We start from the raw sequence: 24,222 nt of genomic DNA on the forward strand, positions 1-24,222 counted from the left end.
CCATTCAGCCCTTTGAGCCTGCACCACCATTCAGTACGATCACGGCTGATCATCCAACTCAGAACCCTGCACCAGCCTTCCCTCCATACCCCCTGATCCCTTTAGCCACAAGGGCCATATCTAACTCCCTCTTAAATATAGCCAATGTACTGGCCTCAACTGTTTCCTGTGGCAGAGAATTCCACAGATTCACCACACCCTGTGTGAAGAAGTTTTTCCTAATCTCGGTCCTAAAAGGCTTCCCCTTTATCCCCAAACTGTGGCCCCTCATTCTGGACTTCCCCAACATCGGGAACAATCTTCCTGCATCTAGCCTGTCCAATTCCTTTAGGATTTTATACGTTTCAATATGATTCCCCCTCAATCTTCTAAATTGCAGAGAGTATAAGCCTAGTTGATCCAGTCTTTCATCATATGAAAGTCCTGCCATCCCAGGAATCAATCTGGTGAACCTTCCTTGTACTCCCTCTATGGCAAGCATGTCTTTCCCAGATTAGGGGACCAAAACTGCACACAATACTCCAGGTGTGGTCTCACCAAGGCCTTGTACAACTGCAGTAGTACCTCCCTGCTCCTGTACTCGAATCCTCTCGCTATAAATGCCAGCATACCATTCACCTTTTTCACCGCCTGCTGTACCTGCATGCCCACTTTCAATGACTGGTGTATAATGACACCCAGGTCTCGTTGCACCTCCCCTTTTCCTAATCGGCCACCATTCAGATAATAATCTGTTTTCCTGTTTTTGCCACCAAAGTGGATAACTTCACAATTATCCACATTAAATTGCATCTGCCATGAATTTGCCCACTCACCTAACCTATCCAAGTCACCCTGCATCCTCTTAGCATCCTCCTCACAGCTAACACTGCCGCCCAGCTTCGTGTCATCCGCAAACTTGGAGATGCTGCGTTTAATTCCCTCGTCTAAGTTCTTCATAAAGACAAAAAAAATTGAAGAATCCCTGCAGTCATCCAAAGTCACGGCTGGTGTTCTACCTCTGGTGCCTCACATCTCTGCCTTTCAGTAAAAGTTATTATGATTATGAGGACACGCAGTCCCCTTTTATTATCATTTAGTAATGCATGCATTAAGAAATGATAACAATGTTTTTCCAGAATGATATCACGAAAGCACATGACAAACTGACTTAAAAACTAACAAAAACCACATAATTATAACATATAGTTACAACAGTGCAAAGCAATACCGTAATTTGACAAGAACAGACCATGGCACAGTAAAAGTCTCAAAGTCTCTCGAAAGTCCCATCATCTCACACAGACGGTAAACCTCCAGCGCTGCCAACTTGCCGATGCAGCATCCTGGAAGCATCCGACCACAGTCTGACTCCGAGTCCCTCCGAAAACTCCGAGCCTCCGAGCACCGAGCACCATCTCTGCTGAGCGCTTCGACCCCAGCCCCGGCAACAGGCGATACACAAAGCCGAGGATTTGGGGCCTTCCCCTCTGGAGATTCTCGATCGCACAGTAGTAGCGGCAGCGAAGCAGGCATTTCAGAAGTTACTCCGGATGTTCCTCTGTGCTTCTCATGGCTGCCTCCATCAAATCTGGATTGTGCACGACACCCCTAGTTACACATATCGATATTCCTTCGGAACAGCCGCGTGCGCTGCATCGCGCCGCCATCTTCTCCTCCCTCCTTACTGCCTTAGTAGTTAGAATTTAACACTTCGAGAATGAAGACAGACAATTGTAACTGTAGTTGCAAGAATCCTTGTCCTTTTGCATGTCATTTTTCTAGATCTGCTATCAGTGATGAAGTTTGCAGGCAATCATAACCTATGTGGTAATAGTTACTTTTACTTTTTCAACTGGTTGTAGTTAAAGCTAGTGCCACTGTGTCAGAAATTCCACAAGATGAATATGGTAATCACCCTATCATTTAACTTTCTACATTAGAGCTTTACCACTCTGTTCTCACACCACTTGATTCAATTACCACAATATATCCCATGAGCCTTCATCCACACATCTCTGGAGAACAGAATTCCAAGCTGCATAGACTTTGGAGTAAAGACAGTTGTCATGCGGAGAGTTTCTGTTCTCTGCTTCCCCCAGGCTTCCCTCACCACACACACACGCCTCCCTTCAATCTGTGTAATCTGCACTTCAGCATCTACCTTGCCAGTCAGCATTTGTTATTTTTTAGGCAGGTGATCTTTCAACAGGCCTCTTGAAAAGGGATTAAACTGAAAAAAATACACAAATCTGTTCAATTCCTTGCAAGTACCATCAGCTGATTGATTCTTAACAGAGAAACTGAATTAAAGGGATTTTAAAACAATTTTGATAATGTGGTCATTGGAAATCAAGTGAGTTGAATTTTATATTTGGAACTATTTTCACAACAGCTACAAAATTCCATTACGGGATGACCTTAAGGTTGTGTTTTATTCTTCAGACCCTCTCTGTAGCTGTGGGCTTGCAATGCCCTCTGCTGGAGAATTCAGATTCAGATTCAGCTTCCTACATTCATCACATGTACATAAAAACACACTGAAGTATGTTGTTTGTATTAAAAACCAACACAACCTGAGGATGCGCTGGGGGCAGAACGCAAGTATCACCACGTGTTCCGGCACCAACTTACTATGCCCACAATTCTCATCAGAACAACAACAACAACAGCAACAGAATAACAGCAGCAAAACAAGCCCCTTTCCTCCCAACCGCTCCTCACACACACACACATTCAGGCCTCCGCCGGGCATCCAGCCTTCAGTGGACTCACAGATATTGGGCTTCTGACTTCCCCAGTAGATTCACAGACCCAGGGTTTTGGCCATCAGGGCTTGCCTTCTGGACTTGTTGACTTTGGTCTTTGACCTTTGATGTTTGGTATTGACCCCAGGACTCGCTGATGCCTGGACACAAGAATCCAGGCCTAAAATCCAGACTCGCCAAGTTAAGGGGTCACAGTCTCTCGTGCCTCTGATCCTGGGACCCACCGACCTGAGCGGTGGTCTTTGTCCACAGTGCTCGTCAATCTGACATCCATCTTCAGGGATCACTGGCTTTTGACTGTAGACCGTTCCAACCTGGAGTCCATTTTGACCCATCCCTGTGCCTAAACCTCAACCTCACCCCTAACTCCCTGCACTGTGAATACCTGAAAGTGCACAGCTCTTCATTTGGGTAAGGAGGAGGAAGCCGCCGCTTTCCTCATTCAAACTCAGGGATGGTCATAGAGTCATAGAGAGGTACAGCACAGAAACAGGTCATTCAGCCCATCTAGTCTGTGCTGAAAACCATTTAAACTGACCATAGCCCTCCATACCCCTACTAACCATGTACCTATCCAAACTCCTCTTAAATGTTGAAATCAAGCTCGTAGGCACCACTTCCGCTGGCAGCTCGTTCCACACTCTCAGCACCCTCTGAGTGAAGTTTCCCCTCATTTTTCCTTAACCCGTGACCTTTACTTGTAGTCCCACCCAACCTCAATGGAAAAACCTGCTTGCATTTACCCTATCTATACCCCTCATAATTTTGTATATTTTTATAAATCTCCCCTCAATCTTCTACATTTTAGGGAATAAAGTTCTAGCTTATTGAATCTTTCCTTAAAAGTCAGGTCCTCCAGTCCTGCCAACATCCTTGTAAATTTTCTCTGTACTCTTTCAACCTTATTTACATCTTTCCTGTAGGTAGGTGACCAAAGCTGCACACAATACTCCAAATTAGGCCTCACCAATGTCTTATACAACTTCAACATTACATCCCATCTCCTGTACTCAATACTTTGATTTATGAAGGCCAATGTGCCAAAAGCTTTCTTTTTTACCCTATCTACTTGTGATGCCACTTTCAAGGAATTATGGACCTGAATTCCCAGATCCTTTTGCTCTACCACACTCCTCAGTGCCCTAGTGTTCACTGAGTAAGACCTACCCTGGTTGGTCCTCCTAAAGTGCAACACCTCACACTTGTCTGCATTAAATTCCATCTGCCATCCATTTTTAGCCCATTTTTCCAGCTGATGCAGATCACTCTGCAAGCCATGATAGCCTTCCTCGCTGTCCACTAAACCCTCAATCTTGGTGTCACCCACAAATATACTGATTCAGTTAACCACATCATCATCCAGATCATTGATATAGACGACAAATAACAAAAGACCCAGCACCAACCCTTGTGGCACACCACAAGTCACCGGACTCCAGTCAGAGAGGCAACCCTCGACAACCAGTCTCTGGCTTCTCCCATGAAGCCAATGTCTAATCCAATTTACTGCTTCCTCTTGAATACCAAGTGACTGAACCTTCTTGACCAGCCTCACATGTGGGACCTTCCAAGAAAAACTCTTTAAGGTTGGTTAGACATGACCTACCATGCACAAAGCCATGCTGACTATCCTTGATCAGTCCATGTCTATCCAAACACTTACATATCCAGTCCCTCAGAAGTCAGTTAGTCAGTCAGTGGGTCCCGTTCCGAATCCGGGGTTGGCAGCTATGCACCTCCATCTTCTTCCATCTTGCGACAGCACCGAGTACAGCCTCTCCTCCAGTTTGTTCTCGCTGGCCGCCTTTGCACCACCTGCTACTGCCCCCGCTGAACTCGAGCCGGAGGCCGTGTCAGCCTCCGGCCACAGCTGCTTCTTTGAGCTCGGCCCTCCCTTAGGCAGAGGCCTTGGGCAGGTCCAGGCACACGGTGCAGCACCCAAGCTCATCATGTCTCTTCTAACTAGGTGCATAGCATACGATTCGTAGATACGTGGTGAGGCTTTAATCTCTGCCACGGAAGATGGCCGTTGGATCACAAGGAGCTCATCCACCCTTTGTCAGGTCTTGTTTTTTTTTCAGTCCTGCTGGGTGTCCTCACCAGATTAAGTCCAGTGGCGGAGCCGGCCCAAATCGCCGACCACTCAACCACGGCCCCCGGCCGAGCGCCCCCCTCAGAAGACCTTCCAATAACTTTCCCACAAGTGATATCAGACTCATCAGCTTATAATTTCCTAGATTTTGCTTAGAGCCTTTTTTAACCAGTGGAACAACATTGGCTATACTCCAATCTTTTGGTACCTCTCCTGTTGCTAAGGATGTTTTAAATATCTCTACTAGGGCTCCAGCAATTTCTGCACTTGCCTCTTGTAGGGTCCAAGGGAACACTTCAGCAGGCTCTGGGGATTTCTCCACCCCAATGTGCCTCAGGGTAGCAAACACCTCCCCCTCTGTAATCCATACAGGGTCCATGAAGTTGATACCACTTTGCCTCACCTCTATAGACTTTGTATCCATCTCCCGAGTAAATAGAGACACAAAGAATGGATTTAAGATCTCTCCCATCCGTTTTGACTCCATACCTGGATTATCATTCTGGTCTTCCAGAGGACCAATTTTGTCCCTTGCAATTCTTTTGCTCTTAGCATATCTGTAGAATCCCTTTGGATTCTCCTCACTTTGTCTGCTAGAACAACCTCATGCCTCCTTTTAGCCATCCTGATTTCTTTCTTAAGTGTCTCTTGCATTTCTTGTACTCCATAAACACCTGATTTGTTCCTACTTCCCTATACCTGCTGTGTACCTCCTTTTTTCTCTTACCCAGTGCCTCACTATCTCTTGAAAACCAAGGTTCCCTACATTTGTTATCTTTACCTTTTATTCTGACAGGCACACACAAACTTCGTACTCTCAAAATTTTATTTTTGAAGGCCTCTCACTTTCCAAATACACCTTTGCCAGAAAACAGCCTGTCCCAATGGACACTTGCCAGATCATTTCTGATACCATCAAAATTGGCCCTTCTCCAATTTAGAATCTCAACCCACAAACCAGGCTTATCTCTTTGCATATTTACTTTGAAACTAATGGCATTGTGGTCACTAGATGCGAAGTGTTTCCCCTACACAAACTTCTGTAACCTGCCCTGTCTCATTCCTTAATAGCACGTTCTCTCAATGGGCGAGTACTCAGGATGTGTGTGGCACAACTGACAGGTGTGTTTACAGACATTTTTAATCTCTCCCTCTTTCACTGTAGAGTGCTTCAAAACATCCACTTTGTCCCTGTACCAAAAAAGACCAAGATAACATGTCTGAACGACTGGCGTCCTGTCACACTCACCTCAACAATAAGCAAATGCTTTGAGAGGCTGGTCAAGGACTACATCTGCAGCTTGCTACCACCCACACTGGACCCCCTACAATTCACCTACCGACACAACCGATCGACAGATGACACAATAGCCACTGCTCTACACACTGTCCTTACACATCTGGAGAAGAGGGATGCTTATGTGAGAATGCTGTTCTTGGACAACAGTTCAGCATTCAACACCATAATTCCCTCCAGGCTTGACAAGAAGCTCAGAGGCCTCGGCCTTCACCCTGCCTTGTGTAGCTGGATCCTGGACTTCCTGTCAGATCGCTGGCAGGTGGTAAGAGTGGGTTCCCTCACCTCTGCCCCTTTGACCCTCAACACAGGTGCCCCTCAGGGCTGTGTCCTAAACCCCCTCCTTTATGCTCTGTATACCCATGACTGTGTCGCCACCCACAGCTCTAATCTGATAATTAAATTTGCTGATGACACTGCACTGATGACCTAATCTCAAATGATAATGAGGCAGCCTGCATAGAGGAAGTCATCACCCTGACATAGTGGTGTCAAGAAAACAACCTCTCCCTCAACGTCGCAAAACAAAGGAGCTGATTGTGGGCTGCAGCAAGAATGGAGACAGACTAACCCCTATAGACATCAGTGGATCTGGGGTTGAGAGGGTTAACAGCTTTAAATTCCTCAGCATAAACATCACTGCAGAATTCACGTGGTCTGTACGTACCGGCTGTTTGGTGAAAAAGGCGCAACAGTGTCTTTTACTTCAGACGGATGAAGATCTTTGGTCCCCCCAGATTCTAAGAACATTCTATTGGGGCATGATTGATAGCATCCCGACTGTCTGCATCAGGAACTATACTTCCCTCAATCGCAGGACTCTGCAGAGAGTGGTGCAGACAGCCCAGCACATCTGTAGATGGGAACTTCCCACGATTCAGGACACTTACAAAGACAGGTGTGTAAAAAGGCCCCAAAGGATCATTGGGGACCCGAGTCACCCAACCACAAACTGTTCCAACTGCTACCATCTAGGAAACAGTATGGCAGTATAAAATCCAGGACCAACAGGCTCCAGGGCAGCTTCTTCCACTGGGCCATCAGACTGATTAACTCATGCTGACACAACTGTGTTTCTATGTTATATTGACTGTCCTGTTGTACATATTTATTATAAATTACTACAATTGCACATTGCATATGAAGATGGAAAAGTAATGTAAAGATTTTTACTCCTCAGGTATATGAAGGATGTAAGTAATAAAGTCAATTCAATTCAACTTCTACGTACTGATTAAGGAAACTTTCCTGACACATTTGACAAAATATATTCCATTTACTCTTTTGACAGTATGGGATTCCCAGTCATTATGTAGAAAGTTAAAATTACCTACTGTAACAACCTTATGTTTCTTGCAACAGTCTGTGTTTTCTTTACAAATTTGTTCCTCTAAATCCCTAGGTCTGTTGGGTGCTCTGTATTATGACCCCATTAACCTGGTCATACCTTTCTTATTTCTCATTAGTCAAGTTCTCCTGTCTGTCCTGACAGAGCACTGCGGTGACATTTTCCCTGACTGGTAACACCACCCCTCCTCCTTTAATCCCTCCCGCTCTGTCACGTCTAAAATAATGGAACCCAGGAATATTGAGCTGCCAGTCCTGCTCCTCCTGCAACCAAATCTCACTAATGGCTACAATGTCATAACTCTAGGTGTTGATCCATGCCCTGAGCTCACCTGCCTTTCCTATGATACTTCTTTCATTGAAATGTACACAGCTCAGGACACTGGTCACACCATGCTCAACCTTTAGATTCCTGACTTTGTCTGAGGTCTTACCAACATCTGTCTCCACAACCTCCCCACTAACTGTTCTGGCACTCTGGTTCCCATCCCCCTGCAACTCTAGGTTAAACCCCACAGTGCAACATTGACAAACCTTCCCACTAGGATATTAGTCCCCTCCAGTTCAGGTCCAAACCATCCCTTCTGTACAGGTCCCATCTTCCCTGGAAGAGAGCCCAATGATCCAAAAATCTTATGCCCTCCCTCCAACACCAACTCCTTAGCCACATGTTAAATTGTATAATCTTCCTAGTTCAGGCCTCACTAGCACGTTAACTAGGTAGCAATCCTGAAATCACAACCCTGGTGGTCCTGCCCTTTAATAATTTAGCACCCAACTCCCTGAACTCCTTATGCAGAACCTTGTCATTTGTTCTACCCATGTCATTGGTACCTACATGGATCATGACTTCTGGCTATTCACCAGCATTAAAAATGCTGAGGACTCAATCTGAGCTGCCCCAGGCCCTGGCACCTGGGAGGCAGCATACCATCCGGGAATTTTGTTTTTGTCTACAGACCTCTTGTCAGTTCCTCTAACAAACGACTCCCCTAACACCACAACGCGCCTTTTCTCACCCACCTTCCCTTCTGAATCACAGAGCCGGACTCAGTGTCAGAGATCCAACCACTCTGACTGTCCACTGTTAGGTTTAAGTCCCCCCCCCCCAACCCCCAACCGTATCCAAAGCGATATTCCTGTTACTGAGGTACTCTGCACTGGCTCCTTAACCCCTTTCCCCTTCCTGACTGTCACCAGTTTCCTGTGTCCTGCACGTTCAGTGTAACTACCTCTCTATATGCCCTATCTATCACCTCTTCAGCCTCCCGAATGGTCCCGAGTTCATCCAGTTCCAGCTCCAATTCCTTAACACGGATTGTTAGGAGCTGCAGCTGGATGCACTTCTCGCAGTTGTAGTCGTCAGGGTCACTGGAGGTCTCCGTGCCTTCCCCCATCCTGCAACAGGAGCATTCCACTGTCCTGCCTGGCGTCTCTACTGTCTTAACTGAGTAGTTATAAAGAAGGAAATGAAGAAAAAAATTTAACCTAGAGCTGTTCTTTTCTAACTGAAGCCTCTAAGAGCTAAAGCTTCAAGATCAGCACTCTGATTCTGTCCACTCAGATGATGGCTGTTCCATTTGCCCCTGCCTTCCTTTAATTTGCTCTTGCAAATCAATCTCACATGTAGATTGGTTGCTGGTCAAAGCTCTATTATGCTGATGTGACCTGCTGCTCCCTTTTCTGCTCAGACAGTGCACCTGAGTGAAATCCCTTTCACTCAAACTTCCGATGTCCCGATTGGTCGCTGCTCAAAGCTGGTCAGAGATAGTGTTCCACCTCTGGTGCCTCATATGAAGGGGTTAATGTGTGAGGAGTATTTGATGGCCTGGAGCCTGTACCTGCTGGAGTTCAGAAGAAGAGGGGGCAGAATCTCATTGAAACTTATTGAATATTGAAAGGCCTAGATTGAGTGGATGCAGAGAGGATGTTTCCTATGGTGGGGGAGTCTAGGACCACAGGGCATAGCCCCAGAATAGAGGGATGTCCATTTAGAACAGAGATCAGGAACTTCTTTAGCTAGAGTGTGGTGAATCTGTGGAATACATTGCCACGAAGGGCTGTGGAGGCCAAGGCACAGAGTATATTTAAAGTGGTGGATGGTAGGTTCTTGATTATCCAGGGTGTCAAAGGTTACGGGGAAAAGGCAGGAGAATGGGGTTGCGAGGGATAATAAATTAACCTTGGTTACATAGTGCAGCAGATTCAATGGCCTAATTCTGCTCATATAAGTATATAAAGGGCACAAGAGAGTTGAGGGTAGATATAGGACCAATACAAAATGACGCTGGAGATATTGCAATGAGAGATGCAGAGATGGCAGAAGAACTGAATGCATATTTTGCATCAGTCTTCACAGTGGAAGATGTCTGCAGTATACCGGACATTCAAGAGTGTCAGAAAGGATAGATTTTTAGAAAGGATATACTGACAGTGGAGAGGGTTCGGAGAAGATTCACAAGAATAATTCCAGGAATGAAAGGGTTACTGTATGAGGAACGTCTGGCAGCTCTTGGGCTGTATTCCCTGGAGTTCAGGAGTATGAGGGGGGATCCCATGGAAACATTCCAAATGTTAAAAGCCCTGAACAGATTAGATATGGCAAAGTTATTTCCCATGGTTGGGGATTCTAGGACAAGAGGGCACGACTTCAGGATTGAAGGACATCCATTTAGAACTGAGATGCAGAGAAATTACTTTAGTCAGAGGGTGGTAAATCTGTGGAATTTGTTGCCACGAGCGGCTGTGGAGGCCAAGTCATTGGGTGTATTTAAGGCAGAGATAGATAGATTGTCCATGTTGCACCCAAGGCGGATAATCAGTGTGCAAAAGACAATAAACAGAGCAAATACAAAAGAAAAAAATAATAATAAATAAATAAGCAATAAATATCAAGAACATGAGATGAGGAATCCTTGAAAGTGAGTCCATAGGATGTGAGAACAGTTCAGTGATGAGGCAAATGAAGTTGAGTGCAGTTATCCTGTCTGGTTCAAGAGTCTGATGGTTGAGGAGTAATAACTGTTCCTGAACCTGGTGGTGTGAGTCCTGAGGCTCCTGTACCTTCTTCCTGATGACAGCGGTGAGAAGAGAGCATGACCTGGGTGGTGGGGGCCCCTGATATTGGATGCTGCTTTCCTGCAACAGCACTCCATGTAGATGTGCTCAATGGTGGGGAGGGCTTTACCCGTGATCGACTGGGCCGTATCCACTACTTTTTGAAGGATTTTCCATTTAAGGGTATTGGTATTTCAATACCAGGCTGTGATGCAGCCAGTTAATAGAGTACACCTGGTAACAAAAGTACCAAGATCGTAGGGCCAAGTTGATATCTATTATTTTGCATTAATTTACTAATTAGAAATATATTTAGCCAGATCTATAGTCTCAATTAAACTCATGACCCATGTTGGTATTGGTTAATATGTTGGACAATCCTGGCAGTTACTATCAACAGGATGTGTTCTGCATTAACTCACCAACTTAATTCTTCATTACATCGTAACTCCAGGCTGTTAAAATGTTACCATTTTTCATCACTGGGTTAAAACTCTTCATATCCACTATTAAACTTCAAACACTCCACATTCTGAAATCTTCATAGAGTTAGAGTACTACAGCACAGGAACAGGCCCTTCGGCCCATCATGTACGTGCCAAACTATTAATCGGCCTAGTCCCATTGACCATAGCCCTCCATATCTATCCCATCCATATGTCCAGATTTCTCTTAAATGTTGAAATCAAAATTACATCCACCACTTCCACTGGCAGATCGTTCCACACTCTCACCCCCCCTCTGAGTGAAGAGGTTTCCCCTTATGTTTCCCTTAAACATTTCACCTTTCACCCTTAACCTGTGACTTCTATCTACTTCTAGTCTCACTTAACTTCAGTGAAAAAAGCCTACTTGCATTTACCCCATCTATGCCCCTCATAACTTTGTATACCTAATCTCCCCTCATTCTCCTACGTTCTAGGGAATAAAGTCCTAACCTGTTCAACCTTTCCCTATAACTCAGGTTCTCAAGTCCCAGCAGCATCCTTGTAAATTTTCTCAGCACTATTTCAATCTTATTGATATTTTCATGTAGGTAGGTGACCAGAAATAGATACAATACACCAAATTAGGCCTCACTAAAGCCTTATACAACAACTTCATCATAACATCCCACACAAAGAACCAGATCCTGAAAGCTAAAAGTTAATAAACAAATCATGTGGTTTTACATGACTTGAATCTTGGGTTTAATGTTTAACTATCTACAATGATTGGGGATAGTGGAGTACAGGGTCACACTGTTATAATTAAAATTCTGTGCTGAAGCCAAGTTGCCTTGTGTCCATCAGGATGTAGGTGAAAATGCTGGATACGAGCAATAATGACTTCGTGCGTCATTGTGAATGTAATGAAATACCTAAATGTGCTTTAAGGGAGTGCCAGCAAATAGATTGGATAAGATTTATATAAAGATATCCGAAGAAAATTGTTCTCCTTCGAGCAAAGAATGGGATGCAATGTCACATGAAGTTAGAAAACTGACCAAATTAAATAGGGTAGATAAGGAGAGATTGTTGCAATTAGCAGATGGTTCATGGACTAGGGAACATAATTTAAAAGATAAGAGGAAACGGAAAATCTTATACGGAGTAGCGATGATCTTCAGCACACTGCCTACGAGGATGGTGGAAACAAAATCAATGTCTTCGAAATGGAATTAGACAGGCAATTAGCAGAGAGAAGATTGCACAGTTGTGGGAAAAGAGCAGGGAATGTAGCTCAAAGTCACTATAGATCCATGGATCAATTATTACTTTAGTACATCATAGAACTTCATTGAGCAGTATAGCACAGGAAAAGGCCTGTCAACCCACAATGTCTGTGCCAACCATGATGCCAACTTAAACTGCACATCTGCCCACACTTGACCTAAATCCCTTCATTTCCTGCCTTTTCATATATCTACCTAAACACTTCTTAAATGTTGCCATCTTATCTGCTTCCACCAATTCCCTTGACAGTGTTCCAAACACATACCACTATGTAAAAAAAAAAAGCCTCAAAACCTTCACCCGCTCACCTTAAACTATCCCTTCCTATTTTTGACATCTCCACCCGGGACAGTCTATTAACCCTTCCAACGTCTCTTGTAATTTAATATACCAATTTAAAAAGTGTCAATCATTTGTGGAGTTGATTCTTACGGTGATGCTCAGAGACCAGTGGTAGAGACCATTTCTGCACATTTACAATTCTATGGCATCAGGTTAGAGGACCATAAGCTTGGTCAAAGAGGTCAATTTTAAGGAATATCTTCAAGGTGGAAAGAGCAGCAGAGGACAGTTTAATAGGGGGGAAATTCCAGAAATCTGGACATTGGCATGTGCCATCAGCAAAAGTTCAGCAATTACAATTGGCACGAGTAATAGGGCAGAATTAAAGGAGTGCGGGTAACCCAGAAGCTTCTGCAACTGCAGGAGTTAGAGGATTAGAATATGTTCTACAATCACAGCAGAGACCTTGTCAAATAACATTTTTATTAGAGTATTTCTACTTAAGTGCAAGTTCTATGGAAAGATTTCAAAGCATGAGCTGAAGAGTAATTTAACTGTGGCATGGTAGCATAGTGGCTAGTGTAACACTTTACAGCACCAGTTAGCAGGGTTCAGTTCTAACCTCTGTCTGTAAAGAGTTTGCCTGATCCCCCTGCGACTACACCTCTGGGTGCTCCTGTTTTCTCCCACAGTCCAAAAATGTAGATCAATAAGGGTTAGTAAGTTGTGGCACGCTATGCTGGCAACACTTGTAGGCCCGCAGCATATATTTGGACTGTGTTGGTCGTTGACGCAAGCAATGCATTTCACTGCATGTTTCGATGTACTTGTAACAAATGAAGTGAATCAAATTCTGAAGTTACGCCTTCTTTGTACATCTGTGAACATCTGCAATGCTGACGGGCAAGGCCTGAGGTTCAAGCCCCGAGATGGGTTGTTCAGTAACTGTATCCACCTGCTCAAATGAGTAAAACAGACAAGGACCTGAATGCTCTAACCCTAGGACCCTGATCACTTCATCCTCCTGCTGCAGCTTGTGTGATCCAATACTGGCCTTGACTTCCATACAAATCTTTTGAAACTTATACAAACACAGGAAATGACAATTGCACACAAGGAAATAAAATACAAATTGTATTTATTGCACAACAAATACAAAATTTAAAGTTGCATGAAAACAAATGTGCCCAGTATTTCATGTAACTAATGCTATTTCTCCACTCTCTCTGACCAGGTGTAACAGATAGAGGATCAATGCTTGTGAAGTGCTTTGGGACTCAAGAACCACATAATTCAAAGGATCAAGAATTCAAAATCCCATTTGCCCCTTATCAGATGGAGGGACTATTTGACAGTGACAGGTGAGGTGCTGTGAATGGACTCCATTACTGCTGCAAACCTGTTACACAGGTCGTGGGGCGAGTTTGGCCGGATCTTTGGCGGCTCTCGTAGGATTCGAACTTCTACAGAACAATCCAGAAGCCTCGGGAGGAATTCAGTGAGTTTCTCCTGCAGGTGAGCTACAAAGTAAAAGCATAAAATTTAACCAAGATTATCGTTTCAACATTTGAGAGTATTGACTCCACACAGATGGAATATATTTCCAGTATATCAGAAAAAACTGTCAAATAAATTACTTCAGGAATTCAGTTAACAACACCAAGTATTATGAATATCTAGTTAACTTGACTTTGGAGAAGCTGGTTGATGGATCAATTGGACTGAACATCAAACTTTCTACTCATCTTGCACTGGTGCTGTAGAATCTCATGGATCTATTGAGGCAGCTTGATTTGCATTTTATCCATGGTACAGTGATTATGCTAATAGTAATTACTATGCTAGCTATAATTACTATGCTAACCATTACTTAAAATTATACAAAAGGAGTGAAATGGGCTTAATCCCTGCATGGATAATTGCAAGATACATACAAATGCATGTCTTCAGCCAGAAGGTGGTGAATCTGTGGGATTCATTGCCACAGGCAGCTGTGGAGGCACAGTCATTGGATATATTTAAAGCAGAGGTTGATAGGTTCTACATTAGGGAGAGCTTCAAAGATTATAGGGAGAAGGAAGAAGAATGGGGTTGAGAGGGGGAAAGAGATTGGCCATTATGCAATGGTGGAACAGACTCAAAGGGCTGAATAGCCCAATTCTGCTCCCGTATCTTATGGATGCTGATTCTAGAGCAGCCATTTTAAAACATCAGTCTAGGAAGATCCTCAAATTCACCTATTTGCAGAAGTAGTTTTTTTTTAAACTGGTTATCTTCACCTTCAAATGGTAACACAACACAACTCTAAATCCTGAGAAAGTCTCTCTTGCTAATGACAGTCCTACTTCCTCTTATGCCAGGGGTAGTGATGGAAACACACACAATAGTGATTTTGTTTATTTCACTTCTTCTGTGTCTTCTTTTATTTTAAACGTGTTTCTGGTACTGTTAGAGCCAGTGATCTACAGTTTGAAGATGAATTGAGCGATCTGGCACTTTGCTGTCTCCGAGAAGATTCCAGAAGGTGAGCAGCTTTGAGGTGAAGAAGCTTGGAGACAGGGCGCGAGCCCGTGATCAACTCCATTTCTCCCAACTAAAGCGTCAAGGCGAATGCAGAAGGCAAGTGTTCAGCGATGACTACCAGCCTCTCGTTCACTGCTGCCGGAGAAGATGTCTATGTGTGATGGACTCTTATTTGCTGCTCCTGAGGGAAGGCCTCTGTGTTCAAATGGTCTCTCATGCACAACGCTGTTGGAGGATGTTACCGAAGTTCTGCGATCTATGGATTGGACTCTTTCAGTTTTATATTTTTATATTCTGTGCTTTTGCCTGTTTTTTCTCGTTGCAGTTTCTGCGATTTGCTGTTTTTTTTTGCGTGGGGAAGGGGGGTTTGATGTTCTTGTTGCTGCTTGCGTGATTTGTTTTCTATTTGTGCGTGGGGTGGGGGAGGGTCTATAGTTTTGTTTCGTGGCTGTCTGGAGAAGATGAATCTCAGAGTTGTATACTGCATACATACTTTAATAATAAATGTAACTTGAAGCTTGTGGTTAAGAGGCTTTTGGATGAACACATGAATATGCAAGCAATGGAGGAATATGGGTCATGAGCAGGAAAATGGATTGAGTTTAATTTGGGATCATGTCCACTGCAGACATTGTGGGCAGAAGGGGCTGTTTCTGGGTTGTATTGTTCTGCATTCTATGCTAATAAGAAGGAACTGCACTGAATCCAAAGCATTCTTCTACCAAATGAACTACAGACACATTGATCATAATCAAGAGGGTAACCAAACAAAGGGAAGAGGTGAAGGAAAATGGGACTAATTCAACAATTTTTTCAAAAAGATGACACAGAGAAGTCAAATAGCTCCTTTTTGTGCTGCCCTTCGAGGAGCAAATACTAAGACTTACAATCCATGTCTTCACCGAGGTAGGAGCACCAGTGGTTTCTCATCATCTCCACTGCAGCCAGGTCTTCTTTAGACAGCTCATTTGTGACGATCAGGTGCATGCAGGGAATGACCAGGTCATTCATTATACTCAATCCTTCCGCCACATCGCTCTCACTGCCACTTTCAAACAGGTTTGCTGCATATGCGTTCAGCTCCTGCAATGAGAAGCGTGAAGTACAGGTTAGTATATTATTATTGAAAGCCAGTTAAATACTGTAATGTAAAATATTGAGTCCTGATGAAGGGTCTCAGTCTTAAACATGGACTGATTATTCCCCTCCATAGATGCTGCATGACTTGCTGAGTTCCTCCAGCATTGTGTGTGTTGCTCAAGATTTCCAGCATCTGCAGAATCTTGTGTTTATAAGTACTGTAAGAATTGTTCTACTCGATTGATACCTGTAGCTTAATCCAAACAATTCTTTTCCTGCTTGTATAGCTATCAACACTAAAATATTATCAGGACTAAGGAGCAACCTTAATCACAATATACATTTACATGTATTAGGAATTTGCTGTAGTGTGTTGATGTGACATGCAATAAAAACATTCAACAATTATAAATAATAAAGACTTTATAATTCTACATTCTATGCCAATGAGAAGGAACCCCACTGGATCCAAAGCATTCTTCTACCAAAAGAACCACAGACACAATGAGGAGAGGATTTAAACTAGATGTGCATTGGGGGTGGGAACCGAAGTGAAGAGACAGACAATAGGGTGGTTAGCACACAAGTACAGACAGCCTGCAGGGAGTTTGTGAGGAAGGATAGGCAGATGATAGAGCAAAGATGCACTCAGCCTGATGTTTTGAGATGTGTCTATTTTAATGCTAGGAGTATCATAAAGATGGCGGATGAACCTAGAGTGTGGATCAATACAATATGCCATTGTGGCCATTACAGAGACTTGGATGGCTCAGGGGCAGGAATGGCTGCTGAGTGTGCCGGGCTTTAGATGTTTCAAAAAGGACAGGGAGGGAGGCAAAAGAGGTGAGGGAGTGGCATTGCTAATCAGGGATAGTGTCACGGTGCAGAAAGGGGGGGAAGTCATGGAGGAATCATCTACTGAGGCAGAGTGGGTGGAAGTCGGAAACAGGAAGGGGGCAATAACTCTACTGGGTGTTTTTTTTTATATAGACTCCCCAGTAGTGACAGGGACATCAAGGAGCATATAGGGAGGGAAATTCTGGAACGTTTCAATAATAATAAGGTTGTTGTGATGGGCGATTTTAACTTTCCTAATATTGAGTGGCATCTCCTTAGCGCAAGGGGTTTACATGGGGTGGAGTTTGTTAGGTGTGTCCAGGAAGGTTTCCTGACACAATGTGTAGATAAGCTAACTAGAGGGGAGGCTGTACTTGATATGGTATTGGGAAATGAACCTGGTCAAGTGTCAGATCTCTCGGTAGGAGAGCATTTTGGAGGTAGTGATCATAATCCTATCTCCTTTACCATAGCGCTGGAGAGGGATAGGAGCAGACAATTTGGGAAAACATTTAATTGGGGTAGGGGAAATATGATGCTATTAGGCAGAAACTTGGGAGCATTAATTGGGAGCAGATGTTCTCAGGGAAATGCATAGCAAAAATGTGGCAAATGTTCAGGGAACAATTTGTATGGTGTTCTGCATAGGTATGTTCCATTGAAGCAGGGGAAGGATGGTAAGGTAAAAGAACCACCTTGTGTGGAAAATCTAGTTAAGAAGAAATGAGAAGCTTACAAAAGGTTCAAGAAACTAGGTACTGATAGAGCTGTAGAAAATTACAGAGTTGCTAGGAAGGAGCTTAAGAATGAAATTAGGAGAGCTAGAAGGGGCCATGGGAATCCTGCTTGCCAAGGCCTTAAGGAAAACGCCAAGGCATTCTATAAGTATGTGAAGAGCAAGAGGGTGAGCTGTGTGAGAATAGGACCAATCAGGTGCGATAGTGGAAACATGTGCATGGAGTTGGAGGAGGTACCTAATGAATATTTTGCTTCAATATTCACCAGGGAAAAGAACCTTGGTGATTGTAGGAATGACTTACAGCAGATTGAAAAGCTTGAGCATATAGACACTAAGAAGGAGGATGTGCTGGAGCTTTTGGAAAGCATCAAGTTGGATAAGTCACCGGGACCAGACGAGATGTACCCCAGGCTACTGTGGGAGGCAAGGGAGGAGATTGCTGAGCCTCTGGCGATGATCTTTGCATTATCAATGGGGACGGGAGAGGTTCCGGAGGTTTGGAGGGTTGCAAATGCTATTCCCTTGTTCAAGAAAGGTAGTAGAGATAATCCAGGAAATTATAGACCAGTGAGTTTTACTTCAGTGGTGGGCAAGTTGTTCGAGAAGATCCTGAGAGTCAAGATTTATGAGCATTTGGTGAGACGTAATCTGATTGGGGTTAGTCAGCATGGCTTTGTCAAGGGCAGGTCATGCTTTATGAGCCTGATTGAATTCTTTGAGGATGGAACAAAATACATTGATGAAAGTAGGGCAGTGGATGTAGTGTACATGGATTTCAGCAAGGCATTTGATAAGGTTTCCCCATGCAATGCTCCTTCAGAAAGTAAGGAGGCATGGGATACAAGGGGACATTGCTTTGTGGATCCAGAATTAGTTTGCCCACAGAAGATAAAGAGTGGTTGTAGACGGGTCATATTCTGCATGGAGGTCAGTGACCAGTGGTGTTCCGCAGGGATCTGTTCTGGAACCCCTCCTCTTTGTGATTTTTATAAATGACCTGGATGAAGAAATAGAAGGGTGGGTTAGTAAGTTTGCTGATGACACAAAGGTTAGGGATGTTGTAGATAGTCTGGAGGGTTGTCATAGTTTACAGTGGGACATCGATAGGATGCAGAACTGGGCTGGGAACTGGCTGATGGAGTTCAACCCAGATAAATTTGAAGTGGTTCATTCTGGTAGGTCAAATTTGAAGACAGAATATAATATTAATGGTAAGACTCTTGGCAGTGTGGAGGATCAGAGGGATCTTAGGGTCCGTGTCCATAGGACACTCAAAACTGCTGTACAGGTTGACAGTGTTGTTAAGAAGGCATATGGTGTGTTGGCCTTCATCAACCGTGGGATTGAGTTCAAGAGCAGGTCATGTTACAGCTATATATGAGACTTTAGTTAGACCCCACTTGGAGCACTGTGTTCAGTTCTGGTCACCTCATTACAGGAAGGATGTGGATACTATAGTGAGAGTGCAGAGGAGATTTACAAGGATGTTGCCTGGATTGAAGAGTGTGCCTTATGAGAATAGGTTGAGTGAACTTTGCCTTTTCTCCTTGCAGCAACAGGGAATGAGAGGTGACTTGATAGGGGTGTACAAGATGATGAAATGGGGCATTGCTTTAAGGTGCTTGGAAGTAGGTACCAAGGGGATGTCAGGGGTAAGTTTTTTCACACAGAGAGTAGTGGGTGTGCGGAATGCAATGTTGGTGACAGTGGTGGAGGTGGATACAAAAGGGTCTTTTAAGAGACTCGCAGATAGATATATGGAGCTTAGAAAGATAGAGGGCTATGTGATAGGAAAATACTAGGCAGTTTCTAGGTTAGGTTACATGGTCGACACAACACTGTGGGCTGAAGGGCCTGTAATGTGCTGTAGATTTTTATGTCTTATGTTCTATATAAATAAGCACAATCTGCTTTCTTGCAAAAGCAAGTCCTGCATAGACTTGAGATACAAAAGGAGCACAAAATTCCATGCAGAAAGCTGATCAACAGCACAGTATAACAATATTCACCAGATTGATTCCTGGGATGGCAGGACTTTCATATGAAGAAAGACTGGATGAACTGGGCTTGTACTCGTTGGAATTTAGAAGATTGAGGGGGGATCTGATTGAAACGTATAAGATCCTAAAGGGATTGGACAGGCTAGATGCAGGAAGATTGTTCCCGATGTTGGGGAAGTCCAGAACGAGGGGCCACAGTTTGAGGATAGAGGGGAAGCCTTTTAGGACCGAGATTAGGAAAAACTTCTTCACACAGAGAGTGGTGAATCTGTGGAATTCTCTGCCACAGGAAACAGTTGAGGCCAGTTCATTGGCTATATTTAAGAGGGAGTTAGATATGGTTCTTGTGGCTACGGGGGTCAGGGGGTATGTAGGGAAGGCTGGGGCGGGGTTCTGAGTTGGATGATCAGCCATGATCATAATAAATGGCGGTGCAGGCTCAAAGGGCCGAATGGCTTACTCCTGCACCTATTTTCTATGTATGTTTCTATAATATGGCAGCAGGAAAAATGTCGAAGTTGCAAGAGTCTAAAATGAAATAAGATTAGATATGACAAAGGGCTGAGAGCAAAGGAGAAAAATCATTAACTCTCTTGGATAAGGAATTTCAAAGGTTTGTAAAGAAGTCTTAAGTATTAACCTACTTATTTCTAATATTGTGTAATAAATTCATTTTAAATAAAATATTTTATTTTATAATAAAATATTAAATCCTATATGTTCTGAGATTCTCTCTTCCACAGCATCAACTGACCAGAAGGCACTTTCTCCTGTAGAATGCAATCAATGCCTCATCAACTCCCCGATTTTCCCCATTCTTCAACAGCTTCAGGTTGCTGTGGTATGCATGGACCAAGTAAGTGAGGGATTCACGGCATCTGCAAGGTACAAATATTTGGATTCAAGCGCTATTTTGAACAAGTAATCCTATCATAGACAATACAAGATCATTTAGTCTATTCTCCCAACACCTCTTCCCTGTTGAGTAGCCCTTTAATGCCTCTAAATCTAGGAACAAGGTTCCACCAATGACATCAAACAACTAGCCCACTTCCAAATTCCTTTCAGTAAAACCCTCAGTAGGGCAGAAGAAGAACTTGGTCTCAAATTTCTTCCACTCCTGCCTCCAGAATGATGTCCTGAAATAGGTTTCATGACCCAGGCTAGTTTGGAGAGGTTTCCCCACGGGGAGTCACTATGATAAACTCAACTTCTGAACTCTCAAAGACTGTGGACAATGCATTTTTAAAACAAAGTTCCAGAGTCAGAGCTTTAGCCTGGCTTCCAAGCATTCAATACATACTTTCCATTTTGGTAGCACTCAAGTCCAGTCAGGAAGTAGACAGAAACTTTCCGAAATAGGCTGTAGTCCTCATGCCATTCCTGGAAACGACAAGGGCAGCACGTCACTGAATTAGTAATGAAATGTGGTGCACAAAAAGATAAATTGCACCCATTAAGGCTGCCATTTCAGATAAAATTGGCATTCATACACTGTATGGAGATGTTTAAAAAATATAATAATGTACTGCAGGAAAAGCAAAGGCAGGAGCATTTGACATTTATAATAGGCTTCCTGAAGCCAAAACAGAAATGGGAGAGAAACAATGAAGTGAATTTATAGCAAAGGTTAAAAACAATATACTTAGTTGTCAATAGCTATTTTCCCCCTCCACATTACAGGGCTTAAAAATCTAGTTAACAAAAATCATGCATTAGACAAGAATAATCGTACCTTATATTCCTGCATGTCCATATCAGAGGGTCCAATAAGCTTGAGCTTTGTCTGTGCCACTTTCATTATACTTATGGATCTGCAAATTGAATAAAAAGGGATTTACTTTAATATTTTGCAATAGTGTTGATGAATATGTACATATATTTGCTCCATTACATCCATTATTGCCCATCCCCAGTTGCTCTGAGAAAGTAATTCAGTGGCTTGTAATGTCAGTCCATGGAAAAGAGCCAAACACACTCGTATAGGGTTGGAGTCACATTAGGGCTCGTGCCAGATGAAGTTGAAGTTTTCTGCTAGAACTATCAGATCAACCACAACTTTACTGAATGTCAGAGTAAGTCCAGAGGCTGTATGATCCACACCTACTTATGTTTTTACATAAGATCCATGACAGCTTGCATTTAACACAGATGTCACTTCATAAGAGTGTAAAGTAACTTTCAAAAGATAAAAGCTTAGAGGACATTAATGGTTGTGGGAAAGATGTAGAGTAGTGGTCGCCAGCCAGTCGATCGTGATCGCCCGGTCGATTTTTGAGACTTTCCTAGTAGATCTCAAAAAAAATGAAAAATAAATACACAAATACATTATGTCTGATAAACCTTTTGATGCAAAAGCAAATTTTACCCCTAGAGCGCATATGTGAGTCATTTTTAACCCACACTAAGTTGCTTTCCCTGGTTATTGTGTTTCTCTTTTTCCACTGCCCAGCGTTGTGAACTTGCCGCCGTCTGTCAAACTTCCATGGAGCGTGGGAGAGCTGAAACAGCGTTTAAGGTAAACAAACAAATGGGCAAACTGTCCAGTGGCGAAAGAAAACAACACGTGTGGGTAAAAATGACTTGCTTATGCATTCATGACTTAACTAGAAAATTTCTCAGTATAGCACAGACCTCTGCCGAGGGGACAGTTAACTGAGGAGTAATTGTTAAAATCTGTAATTCAGATAACGTAATTGCAAAATGCAGTCCTCATTGTCATAAAAATTTGATCAACTTTAATCGGTTTTGACTCTATTATGCTGCTATTTATATTACGTCAGCTATGCAAAAGTTTGATTAGTTGTACTGCTCTTTCTTTCTTTCAAATTTTTTGCCTTTGATAGTGTGAATTTATATTTAGAATTTCAGATAGTGTGCTAGTAATTAGCATTAATTTTAGTTTTTACTGAAAAGTTAGCGCCTCTCTCTCTTTTGATTTAGCTGTTGTATTTTTTTCAACGTAGCTTGTGCTGCATCAAAGTGACCAATTAGATTAGATTAGATAGACTGTCGCAAACATCAATATACGGCACTTGCTGGTGATATCCTGCAAGGTAGCTAGCTAGCATGGCGGAGGCTCCACAATAGAAAGCAAAAACGTACAACTTCCATCCAGAATGGGAAGAGGAATTTCTATTTACCTTGGTGAAAGACAAGTGTGTATGTATGTCGTGCCACCAAACACAAGCACCGACTAAAAGAGGGAATCTGGAGCAGCACCACAACACCAACCACCAGGAATTTAAAGACACCTACCCCTCAAAGAGTGCAATTTGTGCCAGGAAAGTTGAGGAGCTGAAATCGGGGTTGAAGGCCCAGCAATCGTTTTTTTTTTACAAAACATGCTGCTCAAAATAAGGCTGCTATTGAAGCATCATTTTGTGTAAGTCACCTTTTGGCTAAACACAAGAAGCCTTTTACAGATGGTGATTTATTCAAGGAAGCAATGGTCATTACTGCAGAGACTGTTTTTAATGACCTTAAAAGCAAAAACGATATCACAACCGCAATACGTAATATACCGCTTGGCCCTGCAACAGTGACAAGGAGGGTGGAGTCACTGTCAGAGGATGTGGATCGACAAGTGTTAAAGGGCTTGTCACTCTGTGAATATTTTTCACTACAGTTCGATGAATCCCTGAATGTAGTGCAAACAGCTCAGCTTGCTGTATTTGTCAGAATGGCTTTCCAGGATTTTACAAAGGAGGACTTCTTCACTTTTTTGCACTTAAAAGAGAGAACGAGAGGTGAGGATATTTACAATGAGTTTAAAAGATATGTCCGTGAAAATGACATCCCCATTCATAAACTGGTGGCAATTACTACTGATGTGGCCCCAGCAACGCACGGTGTGTGGGTTGGTTTCATAGCACTGTGCCATAATGACCCTGATTTTCCCAGCTTCCTAGATTATCACTGCGTGATTCATCAGCAGGCCTTGGCTGGGAAGGTCGTGGATTTTTCTCATGTAATGACACCGGTGGTCAAACTGATTAACTTGATTCGAGCAAAAGCGCTTCAGCACCGCTTATTCAAGGTGTTATTGGATGAGCTCGATGCCGCTTACGGAGACATAATTCTTCATGCTGATGTTCGGTGGCTGAGTCGCGGCAAAGTGCTACAACGATTTGTTGACCTGCTGCCTGAGATACAGACCTTTCTGTCAACAAGAAACAAGGAGCACGAGGAACTGTCCGATGATGCATGGCTACTGGATTTAGGGTTTCTGACAGACCTAACGGCTAAATTAAACGCACTTAACAGTGAGCTCATGGGAAAAGACCAACACCTGCCCCACACGATAAGCGAAGTAAATGCGTTTAAGGCCGAGCTCGGTACTCAGATTTTAAATTTAAAGAACGGGAGGCTGACACACTTTCCCAATTTGGAGAAAATGTTACAGGCCATCAAGAAAAAAAATGCTTTTCGCCCTGAGCAGTACTGTGCTTACCTAGACAAACTGGCAATAGAGTTCGATCAGCATTTTGGGGAGTTAAACGTCAA

The 24,222-nt window shown here is 43.3% G+C and overlaps 1 protein-coding gene across 6 annotated transcripts in view; it reads right to left on the bottom strand.

Annotated features, from left to right (window-relative positions):
- Positions 1–13,658: 13,658 nt before the first annotated feature.
- The window catches only part of usp28 (ubiquitin specific peptidase 28), a 118,497-nt gene continuing 107,933 nt past the window's right edge, over positions 13,659–24,222 (bottom strand). For 5 of the 6 annotated variants that reach the window (XM_072283917.1, XM_072283913.1, XM_072283916.1 and 2 more), the window contains 5 exons: positions 21,452–21,530; positions 21,020–21,099; positions 20,471–20,594; positions 15,948–16,143; positions 13,659–14,057 (listed from right to left, as the gene is read on the bottom strand). In XM_072283917.1, coding sequence (XP_072140018.1) covers positions 13,882–14,057; positions 15,948–16,143; positions 20,471–20,594; positions 21,020–21,099; positions 21,452–21,530 — 655 coding nt within the window. In that variant the 3' untranslated portion in view covers positions 13,659–13,881. Of the gene's footprint in view, positions 14,058–15,947; positions 16,144–20,470; positions 20,595–21,019; positions 21,100–21,451; positions 21,531–24,222 lie in introns of those variants that run through there. The other variant, XM_072283918.1, reaches the window with a different exon arrangement.

This window comes from Mobula birostris, chromosome 20 (genome assembly GCF_030028105.1).
Source record: "Mobula birostris isolate sMobBir1 chromosome 20, sMobBir1.hap1, whole genome shotgun sequence".
Classification (NCBI taxonomy): Eukaryota; Metazoa; Chordata; class Chondrichthyes; order Myliobatiformes; family Myliobatidae; genus Mobula; species Mobula birostris.